This window comes from Pipistrellus kuhlii, unplaced genomic scaffold (assembly GCF_014108245.1).
Source record: "Pipistrellus kuhlii isolate mPipKuh1 unplaced genomic scaffold, mPipKuh1.p scaffold_m20_p_4, whole genome shotgun sequence".
NCBI lineage: Eukaryota > Metazoa > Chordata > Mammalia > Chiroptera > Vespertilionidae > Pipistrellus > Pipistrellus kuhlii.
In genome coordinates this window covers 89,816,926-89,835,766 of record NW_023425540.1, presented here as the reverse complement: position 1 = coordinate 89,835,766, position 18,841 = coordinate 89,816,926, and the positions used below count along the sequence as shown (strand labels likewise).

The 18,841-nt window shown below is 42.7% G+C and overlaps 2 protein-coding genes across 7 annotated transcripts in view; one reads left to right on the top strand and one right to left on the bottom strand.

Moving 5' to 3' along the window:
* Positions 1-448: 448 nt before the first annotated feature.
* Positions 449-11,093, bottom strand: CUNH16orf90 (chromosome unknown C16orf90 homolog). The gene is made up of 3 exons (XM_036409933.2): positions 10,506-11,093; positions 1,329-1,682; positions 449-963 (listed from the first exon to the last, which is right to left on the bottom strand). Exons 2-3 carry the CDS (start codon positions 1,510-1,512, stop codon positions 806-808), a joined length of 342 nt encoding a protein of 113 aa, XP_036265826.1. The 5' UTR covers positions 1,513-1,682; positions 10,506-11,093; the 3' UTR covers positions 449-805.
* Positions 11,094-11,276: 183 nt separating this feature from the next.
* The window catches only part of CLUAP1 (clusterin associated protein 1), a 30,405-nt gene continuing 22,840 nt past the window's right edge, over positions 11,277-18,841 (top strand). For 4 of the 6 annotated variants that reach the window (XM_036409891.2, XM_036409886.2, XM_045571347.1 and 1 more), the window contains exons 1-5: positions 11,277-11,430; positions 13,835-13,946; positions 14,926-15,010; positions 16,158-16,337; positions 17,511-17,606. In XM_036409891.2, the coding sequence (XP_036265784.1) occupies positions 11,409-11,430; positions 13,835-13,946; positions 14,926-15,010; positions 16,158-16,337; positions 17,511-17,606 (495 nt within the window). In that variant the 5' untranslated portion in view covers positions 11,277-11,408. Of the gene's footprint in view, positions 11,431-13,834; positions 13,947-14,925; positions 15,011-16,157; positions 16,338-17,510; positions 17,607-18,841 lie in introns of those variants that run through there. The other 2 variants (XM_036409888.1, XM_036409889.2) reach the window with 2 other exon arrangements.

The window sequence follows — 18,841 nt, the reverse complement described above, 5'->3', positions numbered from 1 at the left end:
CCCAGCTCTCCTGGTCCCCAGAATCATAGACACTATCACCTGGGTATGGCAGGAGCCCCCCATAGGGGCTTCCAACCCAGGCTGCTCGGACTGGAAGTGAGCCAGACAGTGAGGGTCACTGAGGCCAACCTTGGTCTTCCCATCCTGTCTCACAGGGCTGAGGCCTAACCACACAGACCAGGAGTGATCCGACCCCCAGGGGATACTGGACACTATCCGGAGAGACTTTGGTTGTCACAGTTGGAGGAGGAAGCTAGCTGAATCTAGTGGGTAGAGGCTGCTTTCACTGCTAAACATCCTACAACACACCTGATGGCCCCACTACGAGAATGATCTGCTCCCAAATATCAACAGGGCCAAGAACATGGGAACTTGCTCTCAGAACACAGGTGCCGAGGGGCTGTTTCTCCGACTGAACTGGATGATGACAGACGGAGGGACACAGGCGCATGTGGCTTTGGCTTTTATTGAGATTAGACCAGCAGGCTCCCCAGTCTCTTTGGGAGCCCCTCTCTCCACTCAGCCCGGCCTCCCAGGTACAAGTGGTTTACTTGAGTTGGAGCAGGCTGCAAGGGCATGCCCAGGCTTCCCCTTTTTCTTCTGTCCCTCCCTCAGGACCTCCTCCTCCCTCCCCTCGAGTTTCCCCAAGGCTGGCCCAGGCTCTGGTGCTGGGCGTCTGCAGGTGTCACCATCTGGAGGGGCTACTGGTGGGGCTGAGCCCTTCCTCTCTGCACCTGCCTCCTCCGCCACCTCCTGGATCATCTTCCCCTCCTGTCCTGAAGCTGTGAAAACAGCACTCGGATCCCTACGGCCTCTCCAGAGCCCCAGAGCAGATCCTCTTGCACAATGGACAGGTGGACTCCTCTGAGGCCTGCCAGGATCTCTTGGGCCTGAACCCCAAGCCTTCATGGGTACCAGGCTGGGAGGAGGCACCCTTGGCTGGATCCATGCTGGAACTGGGTGCTAAGGAAAGGGGGAGGGAGGAGTTATTGGGAGGGTCCCAGGGGAGGCTGCCAGCCTATCTTATCCTATGATGCCCCCCCTCTAGAACCTGACATCCTTTAAAACAGGAGTGGAGGGGGGGAGGGAGGGTGTCTCTAAAGATAATCCATGAGGGAGGGAGGAGGAAGAGGGAACATGGTTTAAGTTCTTCCATCACTAATGGGGAAACTGAGGCCCAATCAGAAGTGGGGGAGCCTGTCGGTTGCAGAGAGGGGACAGAAACCCTGAGGCTTGGGAGTGAAGGGCCCATCTGCATCCATCTCATCTCCAACCCAGCCCATCCCTGGAAGGGTCTCTCCCTCCTGCATCACCTAGACGGGGCTCACCTGTATTTCCCAGGCTGACCCTGGGCAGCTGAGCTTCCAGAAGGGCTGAGCAGTGGCTGTTACTTGGGTTCAGAGTACGCTGTGGCAGGTCCAGGGGCCAGGCCAGGCCCTCAGGCCACGGGAGGCAGCTCCCAGCCATGAGCCGGCCCAGCCAGTGACTCTCACACTGGCCAGCAGGCTGCATGTGGCCCGGTAGATAGAGTGCCAGGCCCCGGAGGTGGCGCAGCCGGAAGTTCTTGGGCTTGCTTCCCGGGGCACTGGGGCACTGCTGCTGCTGGGCCCCCAGCCCTCCTTCGTAGATGTTGGATGGTGTGTCAGGGTGACTGGGGAGTCCTTGGGCCCAGCTCACGGAATCTGCGGAGGGGAAAGCAGGAGGGTGGTGGCCATGAGGGTGGGGAGAATAGCACATCACATGCTCATGTGATGGGCTCCATGTCAGCCTGCTAAACCTCAGCTTACTTGTCAAATGGACTAAATCCTTGCCTCCGGCCTCCCATGACCCAACGTATTAATCCTCTTTCCTCTCCCAGCCAACAGGGATGTCTGAGAACCCTTAGCCCTGGCACCAAAATTTAGGACTTCAAGTCCTCCTGCCATCCCCCCCCCTTTTTTTTTGTTAATCCTCACCTGAGGATATTTTTTCCATGGACTTTTAGAGAGGGTAGAAGGAAGGGGGGAGAGGGGAGAAAAGAGGGGAAGAGAGAGAGATGTAAACGAGATACATTGATTGCCTCCTACAGGAGGCCCATTGGGCCGGCACTTGAACTTGCAACCCAGATGCGTACCCTTGACCGGAAATTGAACCCATGACCCTTCAGTGTATGGGTCTACGCTCTAACCACTGACCATACTAGCTAGGGCCTTCTACCCATTTGCTTTTTTTACCGCTACCCTAGGTCACTCTGGTACCAGTATAGATATTTCACAGCGGGTTCAGAATCTCACAGTCCAGGTCACACGTCCTGGACCAGTGGCCATTCCTCTCCCATGTGTACATGTCCCTAGTGGCTTTGGGCCCACGTCAGAGCAGCAGGACATCTTCCTTCCTGCCGTTCTTTCCCATAGCCCCACACCTTCTCTTATGTGCAGCTCAGAGAACGCACAGACCAAGGCTTCCATTGAGGGCCAGTTTGGTGGGGAGGAGTGGCTCAGCCTTCTGTGCAGCAGGGCTCTGCTCTCCCCTGCCTAGGGGGTGGGTCTGCAGGTTTCCCTTAGCAACCAGCTGTGTGATGTCACAGGGAAGCCTTCCTGAACCCCTGAATTAGAGGTAGGACTATGCCCTGGACAGAGACAGGGTGGGAGGAGAGCAAGGAAAGGGTCATAGAGACCCAAGAGGAGGTTCCTGGTCCCTCTGGCTTGGGACAGGCCGTACAAAACAGACTCAGCTCTTGCAGGCTGAGGAGTCACTTCCAGAGGTGACCTCATGGGAATCTGTTTCCTCATCTGTGGTTGGGAAATGAGGTTTAGGGTACAGACTTAGTGAAACCTGGGTCAGTGCTTTGAGAATGCTAAGGTGGTTCTGACTGGGTAAGTCACAAGTTTGTTTGATTTTTTTTTTTTGTCACAACTTTTTTAACTGTCCATTTCCTCATAAGTAAAGTAAGGGTATTGTGTCGCTCATAAGAAGTGTGAAGAAATGCTGTGGAGAAGCTATAGCTCTCATATACTTCCATGTTTCCCCGAAAATAAGACTTCCTCCGAAAATAAGACCCCCCTTAGGTTCTGTCTCAGAATGCTATTGCTAAACATTAGAGATTTGGTCCACTGATTCTGAAAGAAATGGAGTCACAAGAAATTCACCAGGAAATTCAGGAATTGGATTGTTATGATGATGTTTCAGAAGATGATGACATGATTGTCATTGAATAAATGAGTAAATTCTTGATACTGTAGGATTCAGTTTGTCTGGTTTGTGTTGACAACTACTGTACTACCGTACCGAATACAGGTAATAAATGTCCTTTATTTTCATTTAACAATAAATGTGTACCATATTCTTCTTCATGGAAAAATAAGACATCCCCTGAAAATAATATCTAGCGCATCTTTGGGAGCAAAAATTAATATAAGACACTGTCTTATTTTGGGGGAAACAGGGTACTAGTGGGAATGTTAAATGGCATCACCACTTCGAAAAATAACTTCTTAAAAAGTTAAACTTTCAAATAAAAGGCTTCCAAATTGGTAAGGAAAAAGTAAAGCTTTCATTATTTGCCGATGGCATAACTACATATATAGAGAAATGATATTAGAAATAAAATAGAAAGATACAAAATTAATATTCAGAAATCAGTTGCATTTTTGTATACTAATAATGAACTATTAAAGGAATTAAGGAAGCAATACCATTTACAATTGCATAAAAAAATTCTTAGAAATATATTAAATCCATGTGTTAAAAAAGCTGTACTTGAAAAATTATAAGACCTTGAAGAAGATACAAATAAATGAAATTATATACATTGATAGGAAGAATTTAACATAGTTAAAATGTCCTTTTTTTTTTTTTTCCCTAGATCAATCTATAGTTTCAAAGCAATGCCTATCAAAACACTGAGGGCATTTCTCACAGAACTGGACAATCCTAAACTTTGTGGAACCACAAAAGACCCCAAATAGCCAAAGCAATCTTAAGGACAAAGTTGAGCTGTGCTCTCCTGGAGCGCTCCCATGCTTTCCCTTTTCTTATTGCCCCAGGCATGTTACCTTTGCCTTTCTTCTAAGCTATAAAGCCCCCCTTTTTGACTCTATAACTTGTTTCCTGAGCCCACACAACCCAGCTGACTCACTTTTTCTACCTCTGTGACCTTCTAAATAAACTTGCTTGTAAAAGAAAAACCCCCCCACAAATTTGGAGGAGGTATTGTGCTACTTGATCTCAAACTGTACTACAAGACTATGGTAATCAAAACAACATTGTAGTGGCATAAAAACAGACACACAGATCAGAATAGAGAGCCCAGAAATAAACCCACATCTATATGGTCAATCTATGGCAAAGGATGCAAGAATATACAACAGGGTTAAGAATATCTCTTCAATAAATGGTGTTGGGGAAACTGGATAGGTATATGCTAATATATATATATATATATATATATATATATATATATATGCTAATATATATATATATACACTATATATATATATATATATATATATATATATATATATATATATATATATGCCTAGACCACTTCCTTATACTATATACAAGAATAAACTCAAAATGGAATAAAGGCTTAAGTGTAAGACTTGAAACCATAAAACTAGAAGAAAACATATTTGGCACCACTCTTAGCAAAAATTTTCTGGATATGTCTCACTTGGGCAAGAGAAACAATCCAACAAAAAGTAAATTAGTCTATATCAAACTAAAAAGTTTTTGTGCAGCAAAGGAAACATCAACTAAAAGACAACCTACTGAGTGGGAGAAGATATTCACCAATGATACATTGATAAGGGGTTAATATCCAGATATAATGAACTCATACAATTTAGCACCAAAAAGATTTAAAAATGGGCAGAGGAAAAGATTTAAACATGCCTGAATAGGCATTTCTTCAAAGAGGACATACACATGGCCAATCCTATATAATAAAAGCCTAATATGCTAAGTGTCCTGTCATCTGGTTTTCTGTTCAACCAATCCAAGTGTAATATGCTAATAATATGCTAAAACACTCAACTGCTTGCTATGCACTGACCACCAGGGGGCAGACAGTTGACTTGTCGATCAGTCACTATGGCATGCACTGATCACCAGGGGGCAGAAGCTCCGACTGGTAGGTTAGCTTGCTGCTGGGGTCTGACTGATTGGGACTGAGTGAGATGGGCTGGACACTGGAGTCCTCCTGTGGTCTCTTCCCAGCTGGCCAACTTCCCATGTCCCTCCCCAGCCCCAATCGTGCACTGGTGGGATACCTTGGCCTGGCCTGGCCTGCGTTCTTTCGCAATCTCAGCTGAGGGACATCCCCAACCCTTGAGTGCATGCACCAGGCCTCTAATAAGATGTAAGAAAAGATGCTCAATGTCACTAATCATAAGGGAAAAACAAACTTAGACTACAATGGGATGTCATCTCACAACTGTCAAAATGGCTATTAATAAATCAACAAGTGTTGACAAAGATTTGGGGGAAGGGGATCTTTGTGCACTGTTGGCATTACAAATTGGTCCAGCCACTATAGAAATAGTATGAAGTCGTCAAAAATTAAAAATAGAACTATCATATAATCCAGCAATTTCACTTCTGGGTATTTATCCAAAGACATCCAAAATACTAATTTAAAATGATACATGCATCCTATGTTCATTGCAGCATTATTCACAATAGCCAAGATATGGAAGCAACCTAACTGCCCAGTGATAGATGACTGGATAAAGATGTGGTATGTATAGGGGAATACTACTCAGTCAAAAGAAGGATGAAAACATAGATGGACTCAGAGGATGTTATGCTAAGTGAAATAAGTCAGAGAAAGACAAATGCCATGTGATTTCACTTATATGTGGATCCTAAAAAACAAAATAAATGAACTAATAAAACAGAAACTCATAGATACAGAGAACGAACAGAGTAGCCAGATGGGGAGTTGAGTTAAAAAAAATGGGGGGGGGGGGGCTTATGTACAAATTGGCAGTTATAAAATAGTCATGGGAACCCTGGATGGGTGGCTCAATTGGCTAGATTGTCATCCCAATACATCAAGGTTGCAGGTTTGATCCCTGGTCAGGACACATACAAGAATCAACCAATGAATGCATAAATAAGTGGAACAACAAATAGGTGTTTCTTTCTCTGTCTCTGTCATCACTTTTTAAAAAGACATGGAGATGGAACATAAGCCTAGGGAGAATAATTTCTAATTGTGGTGTCAGGTGGGTACTAGACTTATTGGGGGGATCACTTATAAGTTATATAAATGACTAATCCTTCTGCTATACACCTGAAATACTGAATGTCAACTGTAACTGAAAAATTAATGTGAAACTTTCAATTCTATCAATTCACAGATAACATGATTTTACTAGTGTATAGAGAAAAATTAGTCCACACTCAAAATTATTTGAGACAGTGAAACTATTAGAGCTAATAAAGTTCAACCAAGTTGCTAGATATAAGATAAACACAAAAATTGTATTTCTATACATTGGCAAATGAACAAAAAGAATAAAATGGCCGGGACCGGTTTGGCTCAGTGGATAGAGCGTCGGCCTGTGGACTGAAGGGTCCCGGGTTCGATTCCGGGCAAGGGCAGGTACCTTGGTTGCGGGCACATCCCCAGTGGGGGGGGGTGCAGGAGGCAGCTGGTGGATGTTTCTCTCTCATCGATGTTTCTAGCTCTCTATCTCTCTCCCTTCCTCTCTGTAAAAAAATCAATAAAATATGTTAAAAAAAAAACTCAATAAAAACAATAAAATATATTTAAAAAATTTTTTAAATGAATAAATTTCACCAAGGAATTGCAAAATAACAATGAAAACTATAAAACATTGCTAAAAACAAAAAAAGAAAGACTTATAAAATGGAAAAACATTCCTGTTCATGAGTTGAAGGTTTAATATTGTTAAGACAGCAGTACTCCCTAAAGTGATCTACAGATACTTTGAAAATCCCAATGGCCTTTTATGCAGAAACAGGAAAGTTGAGTCTAAAATTCATGTGGAATTATAAGGGAGCCCAAAAAACCAAAACAGTTTTTAAAAAGAAGAATTTACATTTAACCAAAATAGTATGGAACCAGCACAAGGATAGACATCACAACCAATGGAACATATTAGAGAGACTAGAAATAAAGCCATATATCTATGGTCAATTGATTTTCAACAAGAGTGCCAAGACTATTCAAAGGGGTAAAGATTTTCTTTAACAAATGGGTGGCAACTGGATAGCCACATGCAAGAGCCCTATCTCACACCAGAATACAAAAAATAACTCAAAATGCATCAAAGACCTAAATGTAAGAGCTAAAACTATAAAACTCTTAGAAGAAAACATAAATCTTCATCATCTTGGTTTTGGCAATGAACTGTTATAATAGATATGACAAAACTACAAGTAAAAGAAAACATAAATTTGACTTCATAAACATTTAAAATTTTGCTGCTGCAAAAGGCACTCTCAAGAAGTAAAAGCTGCAGGGACCGGTTTGGCTCAGTGGATAGAGCGTCAGCCTGTGGACCAAAAGGTCCCATGTTCGATTCTGGTCAGGGGCATGTATCTTGGTTGCAGGCACATTCCCAGTAGAGGGTGTGCAAGAGGCAGCTAATCAATGATTCTGTCATCGATGGTTCTAACTCTCTATTCCTCTCTCTTCCTCTCTGTAAAAAATCAATAAAATATATTTTAAAAAAGAAAGAAAAGCTTATAGAATGTGATAAAAAAAAAATACTTGCAAATCATCCTACGTAATAAAACAGTAATATGCAAATTTACCATCACTCCACTACAGCCACAAGCCATGCGCACAAGCCATGCCCACTAGCCAATAAACCCAACCAAGATGACTACAGCCACAGAGAGCAGGAGGAAGGCTTGGGTTTCCCAGGCAACAGAAGCCAAGCTTTCCACCTGCCCTTGCTGGCCTAGGCCTCCACTCAAGGCTACAGTTTCAATTATAGAAGGTAAACAAATCCAAACAGAAAAGGCTGCCGCCATGGAGCAAGCAAAAGGCTTGGCTCCACTCCAGGCTACAAAGTTTCAATTGTAGAAGATACATAAATCCCAGATACCAGGGCCTCCCCTTGGGTCGCCAGGTGGGGTGGCTGGTCTGCAAACCACCACAGGCCCCTCACTCAGGCCACCCTATGCCCTAAGGGAAACTTCACCTTGACCCGGGACAACCTTCAGGGCAAACCAGCTGGCCCCCACCCATGCACCAGGCCTCTATCCTATCTAATAAAAGAGTAATATGCAGATTGACCATCACTCCAACACACAAGATGGCTGTCCCCATGTGGTCAAAGATCCTGTCCCCATGTGGACACAAGATGGCCACCACAAGATGGCCAGCAGGGGAGGGCAGTTAGGAGGCACCAGACCTGCAAGGGAGGGCAGTTGAGAGGGACCAGGCCTGAAAGGAAGGGCAGCTGGAGGTGATCAACCCTGTAGGGGAGGGCAGTTAGGGGTGACCAGGCAGGCAGAGGAGGGAAGTTGGAGGCAAACAGGCTGGCAGGTGAGCACTTACACATCAAGCAGGCTGGCATGGAAGTGGTTAGGGGATGATCAGGCTGGCAGGCAGAAGTGATTAGGGACAATCAGGAAGGCAGGCAGGTGAGCAGTTGGGAGCCAGCAGTCCTGGATTGTGAGAGGGATGTCCGACTGCCAGTTTAGACCCAATCCCACTGGCAATTGGACTTCCCTCGAGGGGTCCCAGATAGGAGAGGGTGCAGGCTTGTCTAAGGGACAACAACACTCCTTCCCCCCTTTGCACGAATTTCATGCACCAGGCCTCTAGTATATCTGGAAAGTGTGTAGTATGCAGAATATATAAAGAAGTCTTGTAATTCAACAACAAAAAGACAACCCAATTTAAAAATGGTGAAATTGAATAGATATTTCTCCAAAGAAGATGCACAAACTGTCAACAAGCACAAGAAAAGATGCTCAACAGTATTAGTCACTAGGGAAACACAATTTAAAACAATGTGATAACTACTTCTTACCCACAAGATGGATATAATTAAATTTAAAGAATTTGAGAAATGTTAACGAGGATATGGAGAAACTGGAATCCTCCTACACTACTAGTGGGAATGTAAAATGGTGGAGGCAATAATGTACAAAAGTTCAAGTCAGTGCATATTCTTTGGAGCTGTTCCCACTGTCAGGCTTTTTGTTGTTTGTTATTTTAGCCATACAAATAACTATCTAGTGATATGTTATTGTGGTTTAATATGCATTTTCCTAAGGGCTAATAAATAACATTGAGCATCTTTTGCTTAGCTCATTATTTGCCCTATATCGTCTTCTTTGAAGTATCTGTTTACATTTTTTGTCTACTTTTTAATTGGATTGAGTTTTTAGAGTTTGCAATGTATTCTGGGTAAAACTTTTCATCAGATGGTTTGTGAATATTTTCTTCTAAATGGTGGATTATCCTTCCATTTTCTTTGTTTTGTTAATATTCACCAGAGGGTATTTTCCATTGATTTTGAGAGTGTGAAAGGAAGGGGAAGGGGAAGGGGAAAGTGAGAGGAAAAACATCAATGTGAGAGAGACATGTGGTATTGGTTGCTTCTTGTACGCACCGGGCTAGGGATCAAGCCTGCAACCTGGACTGGAATTGTACCCTTGACTGGAATTGAACCTGGGACACTTCAGTCCTCAGGCTGGTGCTCTATTCACAGAGCAAAACCGACGAGGGCTAGTCTTTCATTTCCTTAAAAGTACCTTGCCCAACTGGCGAGGCTCAGTGGTTGACCATCCACCTACAAACCAGGAGGTCAGGGTTAGATTCTGGTCAGGGCACATGCCCAGGTTGGCAGCTCTATCCCCATTGAGGAGGGGGAGGGTGAGTGTGCAGGAGGCAATCAATGATTCATTCTCTCATCAATGTTTCTCTCTCTCTCCCTCTCCCTTCCTCTCTGAAATCAAATACTTTTTCAAAAAGTGTCTTGAAGAGAAGTTTTAACTTTTAAAAAAAATATATTTTTTTATTGATTTTTTACAGAGAGGAAGGGAGAGGGAGAGAGTCAGAAACATCAATGTGACAAAAACATCAGCTGCCTCCTGTACGTCCCCTTCTGGGTAGGTGCCAGCAACCAAGGTATATGCCCTTGGCCAGAATCGAACCTGGGTCCCTTGAGTCCGCAGGCAGACACTCTATCCACTGAGCCAAAAACAGTTAGGGCAGTTTTAGCTTTTTATAAAGTCCAGTTTACTTAAAAAAAATATTTTTTGGTGTATCTAAGAAATCCTTCTTAAAGCTTTCCCCTAACTTTTCTTCTAGAAACTTAAAAATACCTTATTGGGCACTTGATATAAACAGTATTTTCTTGTAAGGTGACAGTTTTAGGTTTTATATTTAGGTAATTATGAAGGTTCATTTATTTGGGTTTCCAATTGTTGTTACAAACCTTCTATTGAAAGACTATTCTTTCTCCACTGAAGTGCTATGTCACCTTTGTCTTACTGACCATATATGTGTGGATGTATTTGGGAGTTCTCTTTACCGTCGGTGCATTTATGTGTCTGTTACTTTGCCAACACCAATACGGGGGCAGGAGACATCCCAGCGGTTGGCAGTCCCTCTCTCCCATCCTTCCAAGCTCAGCTCCATTCATCTCCCAGCTCTTCTTTCCACCTGTCTTCCACCAGAGCAGCCGAGGGAAGGCTCTCACCTGAGGCCCCAGGTGATCTGGACATGAATTGGGGCATGGTCACCACCCTGGAGCCTTACCGTCCCTCAACAAGGCGCACAAACACTCCCCAAGGAAGGCACGGTTACCAGGACAACCGCCGGCGCGCGAGGACCCAGACCGATTTCCGGCCTGTTGTGAGAACAAGCCCGGTGCGCATGCGCAATTCTAGACCTGCCATCCTCTCGCGATACCGCGGTCAACCCTGGCATTCCCTCTGAAGTTCGGGATTATGCTCTTTAAAGCTGCGGTCTGTCTTCGGGGGCTCCTGACGCACTCACAGCTAGCAGTTTACGCACGCCAGAGAGAAGTGTGCTGGGCAAGGGATACCCAGCTTCGTGACAGTACCGTACATTCTTTAAAAAGGAATTGAGGAGGAAATGGGAAGCAATATGTAGGACGCCTCGCATAGTTTCATAAACATAATAGGTGCTTAGAACGTGTCAGCCAGTGTCAAATGTTTCTCTGCAAGAGAGATGCCCTGCGGTTTGAAACTCCCCGTCGGGCGGTAATCCCGCACCTCCGTCCTCTATTCCTGTGGCATCCCCAAACCCGCCTCCCCTTCTCTTGCGCGTGCGCGCGCAGTCCGGCCGCTTCGCCTCCTGTGTTGTTTGGCCCCTGCTGCGCGCCGTAGGGAGCTCCGTGCGTTGCCATAGAGACCCTTCAGCACCGAGTTGGGGGCCGCGGAGACTCCGGGCTGGTGGGGACCAGAGCGCCATGTCCTTCCGCGACCTCCGCAGTAAGGCAACCCTGTCCCTTGTGACCTGCGGGCCTCCCGAGAGGCAGGGCCTCCGGCCCCCGGGTTCTCTCGCCTGGGCCCCGCCGGGCCCCTCCCGGCCGCTGCCGCCCCCGCCCTGGCTCAGCACTCTCTGCGGTGATGGGAAGTTTTGTATCTGCCACTGGCTGTGGCTAGTGCGGCTGAGGAACTGAAGTTTTAATTTTATCTGCTATTAATTGATTGGTATAGCCACTTCGCTACCGTATTGGAAAACGCAGAAACCGTTTTGGGGCTGGGTTAGGTTAGGACCTTGAGAAACGAACAATAAAACCGAAGGAAGGGGGACGGGGACGGCTGAATAATAATTGCGGCTGACATTTTTTGTGAATATTTACAATCTTCTAGGTAGTGTGTGTGCTTTTTTTTTTTTTTTTTTTTTTTTTTACTCCTCTATACACGCTTCTGTATTTAGAAATGAGAGAGCGGGCACAGAGAGGACACACCCAGGTGGTAAGAGTTGGCGCTAAAGTTTAAATTCAGGTTGTCCAAACTCCAAAGCCTTCAAACTTTCTAAAGGCGCTGATGGGGGAAATGGAACCCACATGCCTTTGCTAGAAGGTTGGAGAAGTGGAAGACTGGGTATGAGAATTAGTTACATTTTACATTCACTATCTTATTTTAGTCCTCACTTTAACAGCGAGGTAGGTGGTATAATTCCTGGATGAAATTTGAGGCCCGGATAGGATAGGTAACGTATCTTTAGGCCACACAGCCAGAACTGGGTGGAACCAAGGACGGGCCTTAGTGCTGTGTGAATCAAAATCTTTTGCCTTTTGTCCTGGCAGGGTGGCTCAGTTGGTTGAAGCATCGTCTGGTGCACCAAAGGGTTGTGGGCTCAATTCCAGGCCGGGGCACATACCTAGTGTGTGGGTTCGAGCCTGGTTGAGGCAGCCAATCCATTTTTCTCTTTACCTCTCCTTTCCTCTCTCTCTAAAAACAGTGAAGAATATTCTCAAGTGAGAATTTAAAAAAAAATCTCTTGCCCTTTATACAGTGTCATTTGCTGAATCAGAAGCAGTTCAGCTAACTGGCAGCAGGATTGCCAGTTTGGTGTGCTCTGTAAGGCCAATTTTCTAACTAAATTGCTGGTATCCGGAATTTCACCATTAAAGATTACTCCTTTCAGTTACGAGTTGCTCTTTTTCTACAATGTAAATATACAGGAAGATGCATCATCACGTTTTGTTAATATGCCTACTAGCCCCATAGTGTGAGTTATTCCCTCTGGGATTTGAAGGTTCTTGGTGACTATATGTTGTAGGGACAAGTTTCTCTTTCCTGGTAGTTCAGAGAGAGCACTCTGCTAGGGGACATTGAATGGAGTTGCATTGGGAAGAGTGTACACGGAGGGGATTTCTGAACATTTTGACATTAAACAAATGCTATACAATTGTGCGATTTATGGTAAGAATCTTACTCTGCTGCATAATGAACAGAACCGCTCAGTGGGAAGAAGTATTTAGGCATGCCTGACTCTGACAGGGAGAGTGCTGCTTTCCTTTCCGTCACTCTGTTCAGATTTCCCAGAAAACAGTGATAGAGGCCCTCAGCGCTGCTGCTTTTTTCTCTGCTGGTGCCTTCTCTTTTGTGGCCTGGTGGAATCCCACCTAATCTCTGATGCCCTGGTCGCTTCTTTGTGACTGTTACTGGGACATTTTGAACATCTACCGTCAAGAAGAGCGAGGACAGACATTAAATAGCCTTGAGCACACTGAGTATAGATCTTGGCATATTGTTGGAACTCAAACACGTTTGTTGTGTTCATTTCCAAGTTCGCTTAAAGCTTCGTGACAGCAACCTCTGGTATCAGAGTGTTAGTATTACTGTTTTTTAATCTGTTTTATAATAAATCTAAATAGTGCTCTATTCTCTTTTAAGATTTTTCTAGATACAGCGCAACTCATCTTTAAAATTTATGTTAGTAAGTTACTATGTGCTCACTAAAAGAAAGAAAAAAGACAACTCAGAAACATGCACTTTACCCTACCACCATCACCGCCCCCCATATTATCCCTGTTAATATTTTAAAATATTTTTATTTATGACATTTTATAAGACCAGGTATTTCTCAGTTTTAGTAGTAAGAAGATATTCAAGAGAGAGAGAAAAGAGAAATTAAATTCACACCCAATCTCTAAACCCCATTGTAATGTACAGCTTCCACGTCTCCCATGGCACTCTAAATGTTTTTCAGGAAGTAGATTATTTTAAGTTTTAACTACTTTTTTACTTCCCTTTTATTAAGAGTTGATAAATAGTCCCTAAAACTGTCAATAGATTGAGAATAAGAAGGGAAGGCAGAGAAAGTAAGTTAATTAGTTGTTGTTTGACAACGAGTTGACTGAATTGTATTTTACTTGAACAGATTTTACAGAGATGATGAGAGCCTTGGGATACCCTCGACATATTTCTATGGAAAATTTCCGCACACCAAATTTTGGACTTGTATCTGAAGTTCTTCTCTGGCTTGTGAAAAGGTTAGAATTGCACTTCACTGCAGTCTAAGAATGAATACGCAATTTTATTTATTAGCCACCTAGAAACAAGTTATTGTTGTGAAGCTAAAGGAACTGTTCAATAAAATTTGAGTTTGACAGATTTAGGTGTAACCTTGTTAAAAGTCAATTGACTTTTAGAGAGTGTTGTGGGAATACAAATATACCAGTGAGTGGTAAAGGGAGACTGTTTCTCAGGAGGAAGCAGACACTGGGGTCCAAGTTCCTCTCCATTCCCTCACCTTCATCAGGGAGTGACAAGGTACCTCGAACACTCTCAAATGGGTACACTGGATTAGAAATAATTTCAATTTCAATTTGTGTGTAAAACCCAGTATCTAACATTTGTGGTTGGAAAACTTTTGTTAAAAAGATGGAAGAAGAAAAAAAAAAAAGAAGATAGCAAAGACCTTAGGTGTTGCAGGCAACACAAGATCTCTCTTGTATATTCTATCTTGTGTTTTGTTTTTTATAACCCTTGAAAAATATAAAATCCTTCTTACTGGCAAGCTGTACAGAAAGACACTAAGGGCTGCAGTCTGCCAATTCCTGGCCCGTCATTAGTAACATAAAGAAAGTAATTCCATTAAAAAAAAAAGAAAAAAGAAAGAAAGAAATTCCAACAACTCTGCTGCTTCTCAGAGCAAACTGGTTAGCTCTGGGTTAAGGGCTGTCAGCCAAAGTAGTCATTCTGATTATTTTAACTTTGAGATCTGAGAGATTTAATTTTGTAAGCTGAGCCCCAAATTTGATTTTTGAAATTAGTTAGACCTATTCTTGGGGTGAGGATTTGCTCCCTTCGATATTTGGTATTTTGTGCTGCTTTTGAAGTCTTTCTTAATCTTATTGACTTCTCAGGGGACTCAGAGAGCTTCTTGTGTCAGTTGCCCACTTACTTTTTCTGGACTTTATAGTAATTAACTGGTGTCTTCTCTCTGTGTCTGTCTGCTCTCTCTCATAGGTATGAACCTCAGACTGACATACCTTCTGATGTTGAGACGGAACAAGATCGAGTATTCTTTATTAAGTCAGTTGCCCAGTTCATGGTTAGTTCGTGTTTATTTGATGGAGTTGTAAAATTAAATATGTTAGAAAGAAAGAAGTCCTAGTTAGGGCTTCTTTCAAGTTTCTAAACCTATTAACAGGTTTCTGTAAAGCCATTTTTCCAGCAAAGTATTTAGTTTTAATTCAGTATTTGTTAAGATTTTAATTTATTTTTGAATAGATTACATATTTCATGGTTCAGAAAAAAAAATTTTTGTACATCATGAAATGATAGATTAAAAGGCTTTCTTATCCTCTATGCTGTCTGCCTTCTGCCCAGTTCCATTCCCAGTAATCACTATTAATATTTTCCAGAGTTTATGCATATGTAAGCAAATAGGTTATAAATTCTTTTCCTCCTTTTGGCACAAATGGTGGCATACTGTTTAGAATCTTTTTTTAAAAAAATATATTTTATTGATTTCTTACAGAGAGGAAGGGAGAGAGATAGAGAGTTAGAAACATCGATGAGAGACAGTCATTGATCAGTTGCCTCTTGTGCATCCCCTTCCAGGGATGTGCCCGCAACTAAGGTACATGCCCTTGACCGGAATCGAACCTGGGACCCTTCAGTCTGCAGGCTGATGCTCTATCCACTGAGCCAAACCGGTTTTGGCCTGTTTAGAATCTTGCTTGTTTACTTAATGATACATTTTGGAGAACTTTCCAAATACATATAGAACTTCTTATTCTCTCTTAACACCCGAATAGCATTGCTTGCCTGGATAAATCACAATTTATATAATTTATATGGATAGTCATTTAGGTATTTATAACCTTTGCTCTTTGAACTAATGCTGTAACAGATAACCTATATGCATCTGATTTATTTTGTTACTATAGCCATCTCTTAAAATAAATTCTCAGGATTGAATTGCTAGGTCAAAAGATATATGTATTTGTAATTGTGTTGTCTTATACCATATTGCTCTCCATCAAGATTATATCAATTAAAACAAAGAAAAGGTTATATCAGTTTACACTTGTAATGTATGTAATGTATGAGTCACTTGAAAGTTTGATTCTTATTATAATCAGGTTATATCCCAATTGTTCACAGAGACATTTTCAAATTACCTATATGAGATTTGGTTTAGATTCTACATGGAAAAGACCTTAAATTGTTTGTTTGTTTTGGTCTGAAAATAGGCCACAAAAGCACATATAAAACTCAATACTAAGAAGCTTTATCAAGCAGATGGGTATGCAGTGAAAGAACTACTGAAGATCACCTCTGTCCTTTACAATGCTATGAAGACAAAAGGGATGGAGGGCTCCAAAATAGGAGAGGACGACATCAGCAAATTCAAGTTTGATCTTGGCTCAAAGGTAAGGACAGTGAACGGCTAGTAGGGAGGGATGAAATGTGTATTTCTCACTCTGAAATGGAACATGTCACATACTCATAGCACTGCTTCTTTTCTTACTCCTTGAATGAGGGCCGTTCGTCAGTTTTGTACTCATCAGCATTTGGATAGAAGCAGAAGTCATAATAAAGTAATTCAACTATTTCCTGAAAGCCTGTTGCTAGTAAGGAGGGAGAAGTAGACCTAGCAGGAACAGAATCCTAGAGGACTAAGGAAATAGGAAGAAAGACAGCTATGAATGAATATTGAGAGTCATTGCTGATGGTTTGATAATAAAAAAGAGATACTGGGGCCCTAGCTTGTTTGTCTCAGTGGATAGAGCATTGGCCTGCTGACTGGAGGTCCCGGGTTCGATTCCAGTCAAGAGCACATGCTCAGGTTGCGGGTTCAATCCCCAGTAGGAGGTCGGTGCAGGAGGCAGCCAATCAATGATTCTCATCATTGATATTTCTATCTTGATATCTCCCACTCTCTTCCTCTCTGAAATCAATAAAAAATATATATATTTTTAAAAAGAGACACTGGGGATTTGTTGTTTAGGAGAAGGAGTGTGAGCAGAGCAGGGAGACGTTTGTTTGGACTCTGAAAATTTAATATATTCAAGGAAGAAGAGGTGACATGCAAATCCCAAAAAAGAAGTTGTGCACGGGGCTAGATGCTAAATCATCATCATCCTCCTCTTCATAGCAATAGCTGCCACCCTTGTGGGAGCTGGGTTCTATTGCATGTTAACTCATTTGATCCTTCCAGCAGTCATGTTATGCAGTCTAAAGGCAGAGAATGAGTGGACAGAAGGCATCAGGATGCTGTACTAGGAAGTGTGTCCTCCTGTCACTCACCATGGCAGGGGTCCCCTGTAGTGACCTAGTCCAAATAGAAAGCAAGTCAATTGCATTTGACTTGACATTTGGGTTTTTAAAGAGACCCGAAGTTGTTCCAATTTGTACTTAGATCAGTGTTTCCTAAACTGGTATCTGAGCTCTCTTCCACAGGGTGCAAGGATATGTCTTGTGGAAAATGTGTCCTGTAGACAAGTATTCTGACTGGAGGTGGGAATTGCTATCAGACTGATTATTTCTGAATGCCTATTAAAAACCTGCCACTGAGGTTCCTGTTTTTGATATTCTCCTTCCAGATTGCAGATTTGAAAGCAGCCAGGCAGCTTGCTTCTGAAATCACCTACAAAGGAGCATCTCTGTATGACTTGCTGGGCAAGGAGGTAGAGTTGAGGGTAAGCAGTGCTCAGATAACTTAATTACTTTCTCAGCTAAGCAGACTTTCAAGGATTTCTTTTCCAATTCTTTTTTGCCCTTGTTTTTCTGATTTTATTAAACTGTACCTGATTAAATGATACAATGTGTGAGAGTAATATATAGTGTTTGCTGCTGTTCTTGCTTCAGTGGGCACTGGTCTATTTTTAATAACTTTGACTTCTAGTTCAGGAATGGCAAATACTAGTATGTGGCATGCTACTAAGACATGCCACATAGTAGTATTTATCCATGTCATACTTTATTGATCATGGTACTTTTCTTGGTGAACTCAGCCTCAACATTCTTCTCAAAAAAATCCTCTTCTGAACCATGATGGTTCCCAAACCTTGCTGCCCAATGCAATCACCCAATGCAACTACGGATGCCTGGCTTTCCATTTTGATATCATTGGTATGAAATGTGACTTGGGCATTGGAGATTTTACAAGTCTTCTGTGTGATTCTAACGCCCAGAAAAGTTTGGGAACCAGTAATCTAGGCAGTCACTACTGATCAGTTAAAGTTAACAGTTTAAGTTTACTTGCAATCCTATTCTAGTTAATGTCATGTGAGGAGTATGCTCCATCATATTTAAGGAGCTACTTAAGAGTGTGGTTCTGGAGGACTTCCATAGAGCTCCTATGGAGCTTTTAAAGTACCTGATGTCCAGGTTTTCCCAGAAACCAATGAGTCAGAATGTCTGGGGGTGAGAGCCCGGCATCAAGTTTTTAAAGATTTCCAGGTGATTCCAGAGTGCAGCAGAATTTGGGGTCCACTGGTTTAAGAAGAAATGGAATATTATTTAGTTATTACCTATAAGGATTTATGGCACTTGAAGGACACATACTCTCATCTAACATTTTCCCACCCCGCCCTCTGCCCTTTCCCCTCTCCCCATTGTCCTCATCCATAGGTGCACAGTTTATGTTCAGTCTCTTCCCACGCCCCCCTCTCCCCTTTACCCCAAGAATCGTCAGTTCACTCCCCTTCCATACCTCTGATTCTATTATATTCAACAGTTAATATTGTTCATCAGATTTTTTTAATTTACTTGGTTTTTAGATTCACTTGTTGATAGTTATGTATTTGTTGTTCATAATTTTTATCTTTGTTTACTTTCTCTTCTGAAAGAACCCCCTTCAGCAATTCATATAATTCTGGTTTGGTGGTGATGAACTCCTTTAGCTTTTTTTTATTAGTGAAGCTCTTTATCT

Bases quoted from the DNA above. Each gene is read 5' to 3' on its own strand.
- CUNH16orf90 (XM_036409933.2), bottom strand. From the start codon at position 1,512: ATGCAGCCTGCTGGCCAGTGTGAGAGTCACTGGCTGGGCCGGCTCATG. The intron at 964-1,328 runs GTGAGCCCCGTC...CCCTTTCCTTAG, and splicing joins GGTCAGCCTGGGAAATACAG to CACCCAGTTCCAGCATGGAT.